Genomic DNA, 15,121 nt, shown 5'->3' with positions numbered 1-15,121 from the left:
AAAGTTGTTTATTGTGGGAAGAGTGAATCTGAATAGTATTGAATTACAAAATGTAGGAATTGTATATGCTATTTTTCCCCAGGAAAGTGGAGTTACCCTTTAAATAGTTAAACATTTAGGAATTTCACGCTTGACTGGAGTATCCCTCAAAAGGTCTTAAAACATAAGCCAGTCCACAAAGCAAGTAAAAGTCTTGGCAGTCATCCAACTGCAATGTAATATTCTATAAGTTCATTTTCTTTAATCCTATTAGTTGTAAGTAAATGAGTCACCCTTTTGGCAGTCAAAATTACGTATACCCATTTGGATGGCAGATTTAAGTAGACAAAGAAATATCGGCAATGCAAACAAACAGATGTCTCTTAAGTAACCCATTGAATGTGCCAATTTCAACCCTCCCAAGGTGTTTCCTTTATAAATAGGACTGTAGCAGACTGAAATATGATTACTTCAATTGAAGCAGAGCATAGTGCCGACATGGAGATCTTTAGTACAACCACGCTGTTATTAATCGTCTGTTTGATTTTGCTGATCTTAAGTATCACACGTGCCAGGAAACATCAAAACAAAGGTAGGCTGCCACCAGGGCCCACCCCATTGCCCATTATCGGGAACATTCTGCAGCTAAACGGAAAAGAGGTCTTCAAGTCACTCAAAAAGGTATGTTTGTCCAAGGCTGATTAAAGGGATCAGTAACAAGCTTATCAGGAAGAAAGCATTCGTTTTTATCAGCCATTCTCAACCAGGGCTCCGTGAAACCCGAGGGTTCCACAAGAGGCTGCAAGGGGTTCTTTGAACTGAGCTGGTTGAACTTCCATTAGATGGTCCTGATATAGTTCCAAGTCCCTCACGCCTTAGCAGAGTCCACAGTATGGCATTTAGAATCTTTTAAGCTGTTTGTAAGGGTGACATGCAGTCAACAATTGTATGGGAGGAGGGGGGGGGGATTTTTCCCACTGACCACTATCATAAGGGGAATGTTCACAATGCCCCCTGCTGGATTAATCTCCTGAGAATTATTTCAAGGTTGCTACTGGGGTAATAAGATTGAGAAAGGCTGGTTTATATAAATAATGTTGTCAACCTACAGTTTGTTGAGTCACAAAATAACATGTTGCAGTGGCCTCATTTTTACTTTTAATTAAATAATTAAAGGGAGTATTTCCTAAATATGTCCTATTGGTTTTGAATGTCACCAAATGTTTTTAAAAACACAACCTTTGCCTAGAGGTCTATTTATAAAAGATTTGTTGGACAAATGTCACAAGTATTCACCCAACCTGCGCAAACTTTTTTTCTGTATTTTCACTAATATAATTATTTCCTATGATTGTCAGCTCCATCTAGTGGCTGAAAATGCATCTTTTTTTTATTGAGATATTTCATTAAAAATAACCGAATTTATGATACACCATGGAGCAGATGATCATAGAAAATGATCTATTAGAGAAATTCATGGAACATTTGTGTAGGTTGGGTGAATGCTTGTGGCATTCGTGCAATTAATATTTTATAAGTAGACACCCTAGTGTTCCCTCTGTTGGCTTTCTGTAGCTAATTATGATCAGTCAACATTTCTGCTGAAAATCATATACAATTTTTAAAATGTAAAACAAAAACTGGGGCTAAATAAATGTTGCCTAAATACAAGAGGCTTGAGTATTCTTCCTTTACTCTCAGTGTGCTTTGGGAATTTCTTCCAGATTTATGCAATAATTCAGCATTAAACAACTCAGGCACTATGGGCCAGATTCACAGAAGAAGTACGCCGGAGTATCTACTGATACTCCGACGTATTTTCAAATTTGCAGCGTCGTATCTTTAGTTTGAATCCTCAAACCAAGATACGACGGCTTTTGGCTTCGATCCGACAGGCGTACGGCTTCGTACGCCTTCGGATCGTAGGTGTAATACTTTGGCGCCCGCTGGGTGGAGTTTGCGTCATTTTCCGCGTTGGGTATGCGAATTAGCTGTTTACGGCGATTCACAAAGGTATGCGCGGCCGTCGCATTCTCTTACGTCGACGCTAGTCGGCTTTTCCCGGCGTATAGTTAAAGCTGCTATTTCTTGGTCTATCTTTAGACTTGCCATGTTAAAGTATGGCCGTCGTTCCCGCATTGAATTTTAATTTTTTTTTTTTTCGCGTAAGTCGTCCGTGAATAGGAAAGGACGTAACTCACGTCGACGTTCAAAAAATCACGTCGGTGCGACGTCATTTCACGCAAAGCACGGCGGGAAATTTAAAAACGGAGCATGCGCAGTACGTTCGGCGCGGGAACGCGCCTAATTTAAATGATCCACACCCCATTTGAATTAGGCGGGCTTGCGCCGGAGGGCTTTACGCTACGCCGCCGCAAGTTTACAGGCAAGTGCTTTGTGAATCAAGCACTTGCCCATAAAACTTGTGGCGGTGTAACGTAAATGCAATACGTTACGCCGCTGGAATTGTACCTGAATCTGGCCCTTTGCCTCCAACAGGAGTTTTCTGTAATAAAGATCTGTCACTGCTACTCTCTCTCCTTGCAGGGTGACAGGTCTGGTCTTCACCCCCTCCAGTAGTTTTCTGCAGGCAGCTTGTAGTGGGTGGTCCTGCTGGGCCCCTCCCACAGATGTACTCTTGGTGTTGGCTTTGTGCAGCACAGTAATAATGTAACTGCTATTTCTACAATCTATTATAAGTGTTTTCAAGGGGATTTGGAGCACACAAAAGTATTTAATATCCTTTATAGCTTTTAATACATTTTAATTATAATTTTTGTATCCAAAGTTAAGCTTTAACCACTAGCCGACCAGCCGCTGTCATTATACTGCGGCAGGTCGGCTTGTTCCCACAAATCGCCGTTGGTGTACATCGGCACCTTTAAGGGAAATAGCGGGGACCCAATGCACGATGTCCGCCGGCTGCCCACGATCACGGGCACGAGAGCCAGAACGGGGATTGGTGTATGTAAACACACAAATTCCCGTTCTGACAGGAGAGGAGAGACAGATCGTCTGTTCCTACTGATTAGAAACAGCGATCTGTTCCCTCCTCTAATCAGTCCCATCCCCCCACAGTTAGAAACACACATGAGGGAACACATTTAACCCCTTGATTGCCCCCTAGTTAACCTCTTCCCTACCAGTTACATTTACACAGTAATCAGTGCATTTATATCACTGATCGCTGTATGAATGTCAATGGTCCCAAAAATGCGTCAAAAGTGTCCAATCTGTTCCCCACAATGTCGCAGTCCTGCTAAAAATCGCAGAATGCCGCTATCACTAGTAAAAAAAAAAATAATAAATAAATAAAATGCTATAAAACTATTCCCTATTTTGTAGACGCTATAACTTTTGCGCAAACCAATCAATATACGCTTATTGCAATTTATTTTACCAAAAATATGTAGAATAATATATATTGGCCAAAACTAATGAAGACTTTTTTTTACATTTTTGGGGGGGATATTTATTATAGCAAAAAGTATATATATATATATATATATATATATATATATATATTTTTTTTTCAAAATTGTCGCTCTTTTTTTGTTTATAGCACAAAAAATAAAAACCGCAGAGGTGATCAAATACCACCAAAAGAAAGCTCTATTTGTGGGGGTTGCACGACCGCGCAATTTGTTAGTTAAATCGACACAGTGCCGTATCGCAAAAAATGGCCTGGTCATTAAGGGGAAAAATCTTCCGTGGCTGAAGTGGTTAAAGTGTGTAAAACCTGTTTTATATTTTGGATAGAACAGGACATTTTACAGCCTCTCCTGAACGGTTCAGCTTGGCAGATAGTAACCAACGTTTAAAAAACTTCTGTTTTGCCAAGTTTACATGCCACGTTCAGCCACATTTTTTTTTCAAATAGTCAAAAATTTAAAACGCCAAAAAAGCAGATTTCCACATTTACACACATTTTACAAGCTGTTACAAGCGTTTGGCGTTTCAAATGCCTCTGAAAATCCGTCCTGAATGCATTTTTTGCTTTCCAAAAAATGCTTCTAAGCTCAACTGCCTAGAAACAAGTATAAACCACCCTGTGTACATTTACTGATAAGATAACATAGAGGAGAGTTCAGGGGCAGCTGAATTTTTTTTTTAACCACTTAAGCCCCGGACCAAAATGCAGGTAAAGGACCAGGCCCCTTTTTGCGATTCGGCACTGCGACGCTTTAACTGACAATTGCACGGTCGTGCGACGTGGCTCCCAAACAAAATTGGCGTCCTTTTTTTCCCACAAATAGAGCCGTCCTTTGGTGGTATTTGATCACCTCTGCGATTTTTTTTTTTTGCGCTATAAACAAAAATAGAGCGACAATTTTGAAAAAAATTCAATATTTTTTACTTTTTGCTATAATAAATATCCCCCAAAAATATATATATAAAAAATAAAAATCCTCAGTTTAGGGCGATACATATTCTTCAACATATTTTTGGTAAAAAAAAAATGCAATAAGCGTTTATCGGTTGGTTTGCGCCAAATTTATAGCGTTTACAAAATAGGGGATAGTTTTATTGCATTTTTATTCATTATTTTTTTTTTACTACTAATGTCTGCGATCAGCGATTTTTTTCGTGACTGCGACATTATGGCGGACACTTCGGACAATTTTGACACATTTTTGGGACCATTGTCATTTTCACAGCAAAAAATGCATTTAAAAATGCATTGTTTATTGTGGAAATGACAGTTGCAGTTTGGGAGTTAACCACAGGGGGCGCTGAAGGAGTTATGTTTCACCTAGTGTGTGTTTACAACTGTAGGGGGGTGTGGCTGTAGGAGTGAAGTCATCGATCGAGTCTCCCTACAAAGGGGATGACACGATCGATGCAGCCGCCACAGTGAAGCACGGGGAAACCGTGTTTACACGCGGCTCTCCCCGTTCTTCAGCTCCGGGGACCGATCGCGGGACCCCAGCGGCGATCGGGTCCGTGGGTCCCGCGGTCCCAGTTCCGGAGCTTCGGACCGGGTCGCAGGTGCGCGCCCGCGACCCACGGCTCGGTAGATGTACAGGACGTACCGGTACGTACATCTGCCCAGCCGTGCCATTCTGCTGACGTATATTTACAGGAGGCGGTCCTTAAGTGGTTATTAATTTTTATTTTTTTTAAATATAAACAATGTGGCACTTACTTTAATCCTCTATAAAGGAAAGAGAAAAGTGCCTCTAAGTACAGTGGTTAAAAGATTTATTACAGGCACAATGGGATTAAAAAACACTTGCAAGACAGTAAAAGGTCATAGGCATATAATGATTTGTCCTCCTGCGGATCGCTATAATCCTCGTCTGTCTGGGGGAGAGAGAGTCCCTGGTGACGTGGATTGGCGAGGAGCTGAAGATGTGTTGAGGCGGCCCGGGTTCTGTAACCAAGCTGGAACGCACCTGGCCTATGTGACATCAGGTGAAGGTGGTGGGTGGTAACGCGTTTCGGAGCATACACAGAGGTCTGGAGAAGGAGCTGACGATTACAGCAATCTGCATGAGTACAAATCATTACAGGTGAAAAAATGTGAATATCGTGCAAAAGTTTATTTATTTCACTAATGCAGCTTAAAAGGTGAAACTAATATAGTTCAGGGGCAGCTGAATTTTTTTTTTAACCACTTAAGCCCCGGACCAAAATGCAGGTAAAGGACCAGGCCCCTTTTTGCGATTCGGCACTGCGACGCTTTAACTGACAATTGCACGGTCGTGCGACGTGGCTCCCAAACAAAATTGGCGTCCTTTTTTTCCCACAAATAGAGCCGTCCTTTGGTGGTATTTGATCACCTCTGCGATTTTTTTTTTTTGCGCTATAAACAAAAATAGAGCGACAATTTTGAAAAAAATTCAATATTTTTTACTTTTTGCTATAATAAATATCCCCCAAAAATATATATATAAAAAATAAAAATCCTCAGTTTAGGGCGATACATATTCTTCAACATATTTTTGGTAAAAAAAAAATGCAATAAGCGTTTATCGGTTGGTTTGCGCCAAATTTATAGCGTTTACAAAATAGGGGATAGTTTTATTGCATTTTTATTCATTATTTTTTTTTTACTACTAATGTCTGCGATCAGCGATTTTTTTCGTGACTGCGACATTATGGCGGACACTTCGGACAATTTTGACACATTTTTGGGACCATTGTCATTTTCACAGCAAAAAATGCATTTAAAAATGCATTGTTTATTGTGGAAATGACAGTTGCAGTTTGGGAGTTAACCACAGGGGGCGCTGAAGGAGTTATGTTTCACCTAGTGTGTGTTTACAACTGTAGGGGGGTGTGGCTGTAGGAGTGAAGTCATCGATCGAGTCTCCCTACAAAGGGGATGACACGATCGATGCAGCCGCCACAGTGAAGCACGGGGAAACCGTGTTTACACGCGGCTCTCCCCGTTCTTCAGCTCCGGGGACCGATCGCGGGACCCCAGCGGCGATCGGGTCCGTGGGTCCCGCGGTCCCAGTTCCGGAGCTTCGGACCGGGTCGCAGGTGCGCGCCCGCGACCCACGGCTCGGTAGATGTACAGGACGTACCGGTACGTACATCTGCCCAGCCGTGCCATTCTGCTGACGTATATTTACAGGAGGCGGTCCTTAAGTGGTTATTAATTTTTATTTTTTTTAAATATAAACAATGTGGCACTTACTTTAATCCTCTATAAAGGAAAGAGAAAAGTGCCTCTAAGTACAGTGGTTAAAAGATTTATTACAGGCACAATGGGATTAAAAAACACTTGCAAGACAGTAAAAGGTCATAGGCATATAATGATTTGTCCTCCTGCGGATCGCTATAATCCTCGTCTGTCTGGGGGAGAGAGAGTCCCTGGTGACGTGGATTGGCGAGGAGCTGAAGATGTGTTGAGGCGGCCCGGGTTCTGTAACCAAGCTGGAACGCACCTGGCCTATGTGACATCAGGTGAAGGTGGTGGGTGGTAACGCGTTTCGGAGCATACACAGAGGTCTGGAGAAGGAGCTGACGATTACAGCAATCTGCATGAGTACAAATCATTACAGGTGAAAAAATGTGAATATCGTGCAAAAGTTTATTTATTTCACTAATGCAGCTTAAAAGGTGAAACTAATATATGAGATAGACTCATTACATGCAAAGCAAGATAGTTCAAGCCGTGATTTGTCATAATTGTGATGATTATGGCTTACAGCTCATGAAAACCCCAAATCCACAATCTCAGGAAATTAGAATATTACATGAAATCAACTACACTACACTACCCCATACACATTCACATAAGAGGGGGCTTCCAGATTCTGATAAGCCCCCCACCCACAGACCCCGACAACCACCAAGCAAGGGATGTTGGGAAGAGGCTCTTGTCCCTATCAACATGGGAACAAGGTGCCTTGGTCGGGGACCCCAAAGCACCCTCCTCACGTTGAGGGCATGCGGCCTGGTATGGTTCAGGAGGGGGGTGCATGCTCATCCCCCCTTCCCACTCTTTTCCACAAAGTATCCCAACAATGTAATGAAAAACACAAAGATAAGCCTTACATTGTGTAAATTCAGGGATCTCGGGGGCCGCGTACACATGGTCGTTCCAAACCGATGAGAATGGTCCGACGGGCCATTTCCATCGGTTCACCGCTGAAGTGGCCTGATGGTCTGATGTGCGTACACACCATCGTTCCAAAAACCGATTGGGTCAGAATGCGGTGACGTCAAACACACGACGTGCTGAATAAAACGAAGTTCAATGCTTCCAAGCATGTGTCGACTTGATTCTGAGCATGCGCAGGTTTTGAACCGATGCTTTTCTGTACTAACCATCGGTTTGGACCGATCAGGCAGCAGTCCATCGGTTCGGTTTTGAAGCATGTTTTAACATTTTGGACACACGGTCGGTTTGGACCAATGAAACAGGGCCTGAGGAAGTCATGTGTCAGTGATGCAACGTATCAGGTAGAGCGTAGTGACATCACTTCTGGTTGCAGCCAAGACCAGAACGTGTGGTGAGATTCTAGCCGATTACACAGCTCTTGAGTTCAATGCTTTTACACCCTATTGTGGGTGTTTTACAGTAAATGTGAGTGCATTTTTATTTTAATAAAAGAGAGTTGGTTTACACTATGGAAGGCTTTTCTTTGTCTTGTTTTATTACTTTGCTGTGATAGTCTGCGGAGAGTAGTGGAAACTGTGGCATAGTAACAGCAGTGGAGAGCCTTGAATGGAATCATCTACTTAGAACAAATAGTACTGTATGAAAGCATAGGTGTATTTTTTGGTGAGAGATCACTTTTTAATGGGCCAATGGGTATAAAGAACTTTTAAAATCACACAAGATAAACACCTATAGTAATTTAGGATGGGTATATTCACTGATATAGACTGCCCATAATGGGCCTAAATGAATAAAAATGAGAGAGGGAGGGGTAAAGGAGCAGGGCAAGGGAATATGGTGTGGGAAGGAAAGGGAAGAATTATGAAGGGAGATGAGAATATTCCCCCCTATTTTTTCCACTTGATGCCCCCGCTATAACTGAAAGACGGCTACAGCGCAGACTTAAAATTCTGGGAGGGCGTGCTCTGTGATTGCCGAGTCCTTGGGACTCAACAAATCACAGAGCAGGGTAAAGGGCCAGTCACAGCAGGCCCTTTACTGCGTGATCAGCTGTCAGCCAATCGGCTGTCAGTCAATCACGGAATTAAACAGAAGCAGATTACCGGCTTTTTTCCCTTCACACTGTCAGAGAATACAAAAGAAGAAAGCCTTTAACCGACTTCTGTTAGAGGGACATCAGTCCCCTAAGTGCCCACCAGTGCTGCTAATCAGTGCTCATCAGTGCCCATCAGTACTGCTAATCAGTGCCCATCAGTGCTTCCAATCAGTGCCTCATCATCAGTGCCTCTTGATCAGTGCCCATCAGTGCCATCTATCAGTGCCCATCAATGCTGCCTATCAGTGCCCATCAGTGCCACCTATCAGTGTCACCTCTCCATGCTGCCTATCAGTGCCCATCAGTGCCACCCATCAGTGCAGCCTCATCATTGCTTCCTGATCAGTGCCCACCAGTGCTACCTATCAGTGCCCATCAGTGCCACCTCACAGTCCCGCATATCAGTGCCCATCAGTGCCACCTATCAGTGGCCATAAGTGCCACCCATCAGTGCCACCCATCAGTGCAGCCTCATCAGTGCTTCCTGATCAGTGCCCACCAGTGCCACCTCATCATTGCCCATCAGTGCCACCTACCAGTGCCACCTCATCAGTGCCCATCAGTGCAGCCTGTCAGTGCCCATCAGTGCTACCTCATCAGTGCCCATCATTGAAGGAAAGAAATTACCTGTTTGCAAAATCTTATAACAAGATATCAAAAAAAAATGTTTGTTTGTTTTTCAAAAATGTCGGTCTTTTTTTTTTTTGTTTAGCAAAAAATAAAAGAATCAGCAGTGATTAAATACCACCAAAAGAAATCTCTATTTGTGTGAAAAAAAAAACTGATTCATTTGGGTACAGTGTAGCATGATTGCGCAATTGTCATTCAAAGTATGCTGCCGATCCAAAGATTCTCTGTTCCAAAGTATGACAGCGCTGACAGCTGAAAATTGGCCTGGTCAGGAAGGGTTACATAGTTACATAGTAGTTGCATAGTTAGTCAGGTTGAAACAAGACATATGTCCATCTAGTTCAATCATAAAAAAAAAATATTGTACTATCCCATATATCCAATTCTATACCCACAGTTTATCCAGAGGAAGGCAAAAAAAAAAAACAGTAGACCCTACTCCAATTTGCCACAGCAGGGAAAAAAATTCCTTCCTGATCCCCCGAGAGGCAATCGGATTTTCCCTGGATCAACTTTACCTATAAATGTTAGTATCCAGTTATATTCTGTAAATTTAGGAAAGTATTCAGGCTTTTCTTAAAGTGGAGGTTCACCCAAAAATTCAATTTTTAACATTAGATTGAGGCTAATTAAGGGGAGCAGAAACGGGTATTTTTTTTTTAAAATCAATGCCGTACTTACCGTTTTAGAGATAGATGTTCTCCGGCTGCTTCCGGGTATGGGCTGCGGGACTGGGCGTTCCTATTTGATTGACAGCCTTCCGACCGTCGCATACAGCGCGTCACGAGTTTCCGAAAGTAGCCGAACGTCGGTGCGCAGGCGCCGTATAGAGCCGCACCGACGTTCGGCTTCTTTCGGCAACTGGTGACACGCTGTATGCGACCGTCGGAAGGCTGTCAATCAAATAGGAACGCCCAGTCCCGAAGATCATACCCGGAAGCGGTGGGAGAACATCTATCTCTAAAACAGTAAGTACGGCATTGATTTAAAAAAAAATACCCGTTTCTGCTCCCCTTAATTAGCCTCAATCTAATGTTAAAAAAAAAATTTTGGGTGAACTCCCGCTTTAAAGCAATCTACTGAGCTGGCCAGAACCACCTCTTCAGGGAGTCTATTCCACATTTTCACAGCTCTTACTGTGAAGAAACCTTTTTGTATTTGCAGATGAAATCTCTTTTCCTCTAGATGTAAAGAGTGCCCCTTGTCCTCAGTGTTGACTGTAAAGTAAATAACTCAACACCAAGTTCACTATACGGACCCCTTATATATTTGAACATGTTTATCATATCCCCCCTTATTCTCCTCTTCTCAAGAGTGAATAGATTCAGTTCCTCTAATCTTTCCTCACAGCTGAGCTCCTCCATGCCTCTTATCAGTTTGGTTGCCCTTCTCTGCACTTTCTCCAGTTCCCCGATATCCTTATTCTTTTTACTGATTTTTTAGTGGCTGTATTCACATTTTTTACATAAGCGGTAGTGGTAGCACATAAGATCCACATCTATACACAATTAAATGTTTTTTTATTTCTGCTGGCAAAGGATCGGAACGTTGTGCAGCAAAGGTTCTGATTGGTTTCCTCTGCCTCAGCAGCCAATTAAAGTATCTTTCTTAGGTAGAGTACACCCTTGGATGTGACTAAGAGATTAAAGGGAAATAAAGGAAACAGGTAAAGAAACCTAAAAAGGTAAGTATTGGGGAGTAGGGTAGCTGTCTATTGTTATGACAGTTGTAAACACAACCAGTGGATCTTAAGTAAAGTTTTTTACCAAAAACTTCAGTTGCAAAAAATCATGTTTACATTTCTAAGACAAAGGAAAATTATGAAAAATATGGGACTGTTCCTGGAAAAAAGATGTCAAATACAGTCACGGTTTGTGAGTTTTCAAAGTAATAAAGGCTACCAGTGTGGCTTTGTTGTGTAATTGGGCAATTATATGGAATATGTTGTACTGGGAAGCACCTTTTAAAATTTTAGAACACTAACATGCCCTAAAATTAAAAAAATAAAAAAATGTGCACTTACTATCTTGTTTGTCCTGCAGCTGAGTGAGAAGTATGGTCCAGTATATACCATTCATATGGGCATGGAGACAGTTGTAGTGCTCTGCAGCTATGACGTAGTCAAGGAGGCCCTCATCGATAATGCAGATGATTTTGGTGCTCGGGGACACATGCCTCTACTGGACAGGATAAGTTCAGGAGGTCATGGTAAGAACCAGCTTAAATTGTGTAACTGTCCTTTTCACAGTTCCTTCTTCAGACAGGTAATGAGACACAAGAGGGTGCATCTAAGTGCAGAAAATAGGATCATTTATTATTAAAGAGCAAATTACAAATCACATGGAGTAGGTTAAAACGTGCATATCACATCTACAAAAAGCCATCATTCATGCAACACGGGCAATGTAGTGGTGGTCTGATGTAGATGGAAGCAGGAATACTAGTGTCAGAATGTATACAAGCTCAAGAGCCAAACTGACAGCTTGGGAACTTGGCCGATGATGTCAGATGCCAGGGGGCGTGGAGGTGGCATGGCTAAGCATTTTGAGACCGCAACGTCTTTTTCTCAAAAGTGTTTGATCGGGTACCCACTAACTTAATTTTAGCACCACATCCCTGGATCAGGTAGATAAACATTGGGGATATTTTAGGTGCAAAGCAGTGTTGCAAATATTATCAAATATAGTATTTAAAAATTATTTATTTTTTATTTTGAAAAACAAAATAAAAAAGTTTTAATATTTTTAAATTGTTATTATTTTTAACAATTTTTATTTTGTTTTTCAAAATAAAAATTAAATAATTTTTTAATTCTATATTTGATATTATTTGCAACACTACTTTGCACCTAAAAGATCCTCAATACCTCCTGTGTTTATCCGTCTTTTTCTCAAGCCTGCCTACTTGCAGCTCAAAGACTAGGGATTCCATTTCAACATACCACATGCAGCCCTCTTGTTCCCTCTTTACCAGTCTCAGAATGTAAGTGGTATAGAAGAGCAAATGGTCTATCAAGTTTTTTTATTTATTTTTTATTTATTTTTTTACTTTCTGATTTTAGTTCTATGTTTGTCTCAAGCATGTTTGAACACATTTACTGTTGAATGACTTAGTTATGGTTTATGAGAGATACTTCTTCGTGCCTAAAGTCCATCTATTCATCTATGGCCATTTTTTGGACTCCCCCTGCACTTTTTAATGCACCTTTGATTTTTTTTTTACTTACCTTGTCTAAGGATGCTGCAAATCCTCTGTATAGCTCTTATGATATCATCACAGGGTCCATAGCTCTCTCTTCTGGTCTCCTGAGCAGGGAGGAGGGATGGAAAAAGACACCCTGCATCACTTCCAGGGATAATTTCACAGGGTGATGTAGACAGCCCTACCCTGTCAGTCAAAATTTCTGGTGCAAGAAGCCCTTAACAGGTCTGCAACAATTCAGTCATTTTACTACATGGGATCAGTGTTGTCACCCATGTCAAAATAAGTCCACGGCATTGGTATAATCATTGGTTATTTTTAAAAAGGGGGAATATCTGGGAGTCAAGGGGGGCTTCCTGTTTATGATGACTCCGGCCCACAGACCACTACATGATCCACCAGGCCAGTGATGTGGGGATAAAGCCATGGCATTTTACCAATGTTCTTGAAGGCATGTAGCCTGGTACGGTTCAGGAGTTGGGGTGCATTTTTGCTGCAAAATTCCTTTCATGGCCAGCCAGGCTGCATGCCCAGATAAGGGTCTAGCATGTTTTTTTTTCACACTTTTGCACTAGTACATCCTGCTGGTGTACCACTCCATGGGCATGTTTAAAGCCCAACTTCAGGAATTCTGCAACTTTAAATAGTTTGGTTGTATCAAGCTGGTCCAAACAAACAATTTCCTTCACTAGCACATACAGCAGCTGGCAGTGCTATATACGTTGTATGTATCATCAGCTACATACAGTATACATATCCTTGTTTCAGCAGTGATATGTGGACTTCCCATCCCATTCCCAGGAAAAAAATCGAGATGGGCTGAGCATTGCTCAGCCAATTACTAGGAAGCTTTGCCTTTTATGAATGAATACAAGGCTTCTATTAATTGGCTGAGGTGGGGATCAAAATGTCACCCTCCCGCCTCTCCATCTCAGCCAATCAGAGGACGCCATGTATTCATCCACAAAAACACAAGGCTACCAGTGAATGGCTGAGAAGCTTTTAGCCCAACTTGATTTTGTGGACAACCACTGCATTAATTAGTGAAGAAAATACAATGTAGTTCATTGGACCAGCTAAAGTCACAGTATTCCTGGAGTTAAGCTTTAAGGCATCGACCCCAAGCATGTTATTTAAAGGATGTGTGTATTTTTAATGTTGCCCTTCAAGCCACTTTAAAATACCCTATTCCTGCTGAATGGTATATGTCCCCATGTTGGTGCCCAGCTACCCATGCCCTTTTGATACTAAAAGCTTGCAAATTGACCTCGAAAAAAGACAGACAAAAATTATACATATTTACATAGTTACAAGTCCATCTATTTCAACCAAAAAAAAAAACAATCCCATATACACAATCATATACCCACAGTTGATTCAGAGGAAGGTGAAAAACCCCAGCAAAGCATGATATAATTTTCTACAGCAGAGAAAAAATTATTTCCCGATCTCCCGAGAGGCAATCGGATTTTTCCTGGATCAACTTTACCTATAAATGTCAGTACCCAGTTATATTATGTAAATTTGGGAAAGAATCCAGGCCTTTTTTAAAGAAACCTACTAAGCTTGCTAGAACCACCTCTGGAGGGAGTCTATTCCACATTTTCACAGCTCTTACTGTGAAGAAACCTTTCCATATTTGGAGATGAAATATTTTTTCCTCTGTTTGGCAAACATCCAGCAAAGTGAACTTTGCCTGGTTTACTCATCAGTATTCACAGGGAGAGGTGGGGAGGAGACAGTTGTGTGACAATAGCAAATTAATATTCGCTATTGTCTTCCTAGTTCTCCTCTCTGCAAATCAAGAAGCGGGTCTGAGACCCGTTTCCCGAATGGCTGAAATGGCTGAAATGGCCTAGGAGGAGGAGGGAGGAGACACATGGCAGGAGACACACGGCGGAAGCCACTGTGATGCTGAGGAGGAGACCAAGGGAAAGCCACCACCAGTCGCCCGGAGGGAAGCGCTGCTTGCGCCATAGATTGGGTAAGTGCCGGGCTCGTAACCATCTGACCGACCGACTGTGTTGTGTTGTGCCGATGACCTGACCGGCCAGACCGGGGGGTGGCGTTGGTGACCTGCTCGACCGTGGGGTGGCTGTGGGTACACTGTTTGCTGCCCCCCAAAAAAATGACCACCAGTCGCCACTGGGTCTGGTATGTATCTCATCTGTGTATTAGTTGTGTGTCTAGAGTTTAGCTGTACATAGCTGCATTCATGTTGGCTTTATTTAGGCCCTTGCCTTCTACTTTCCTTGGTTCTGTTTGGTTTGGCATGCCTGCCCAGTGAAAAAAGGGAAATTTAGGCATAGTCGGACAGACAAATTAATATTATGAGAACTTGCTGAAATTCTTCTTAGTAAAGCAGTATGTGGTTCCCATATTCTGTAGTAGGTTGCCAGTCAAAAGGAAACATGTAAACAGTTGTGTCTCATTGGTTCCATATATCATTTTCAGGAGTGGTCGCCAGTAACGGAGAGCGATGGAAACAGCTACGGCGATTTTCTCTGATGACCCTCAGAAATTTTGGAATGGGTAAAAAGAGCATTGAAGAGAGAATCAAGGAAGAGGCCTATTTCCTAACAGAAGAATTTAGCAAAACCAAAAGTAAGTCAAAAACATAGTGGTCCAGTTTTAAAAAC

At 42.0% G+C, this 15,121-nt stretch overlaps 1 protein-coding gene across 2 annotated transcripts in view; it reads left to right on the top strand.

The window, feature by feature from the left end:
* The first annotated feature begins 392 nt into the window (after nt 1-392).
* The window catches only part of LOC120913319 (cytochrome P450 2G1-like), a 28,298-nt gene continuing 13,569 nt past the window's right edge, over nt 393-15,121 (top strand). Inside the window, exons 1-3 of one of the 2 annotated variants that reach the window (XM_040323188.1) lie at nt 393-571; nt 11,324-11,489; nt 14,937-15,086. In XM_040323188.1, coding sequence (XP_040179122.1) covers nt 11,360-11,489; nt 14,937-15,086 — 280 coding nt within the window. In that variant the 5' untranslated portion in view covers nt 393-571; nt 11,324-11,359. Of the gene's footprint in view, nt 661-11,323; nt 11,490-14,936; nt 15,087-15,121 lie in introns of both variants that reach the window. The other variant, XM_040323187.1, reaches the window with a different exon arrangement.

This window comes from Rana temporaria, chromosome 9, assembly GCF_905171775.1.
Source record: "Rana temporaria chromosome 9, aRanTem1.1, whole genome shotgun sequence".
NCBI classification, from domain to species: domain Eukaryota; kingdom Metazoa; phylum Chordata; class Amphibia; order Anura; family Ranidae; genus Rana; species Rana temporaria.
This window is presented reverse-complemented; position numbering and strand designations above follow the sequence as displayed.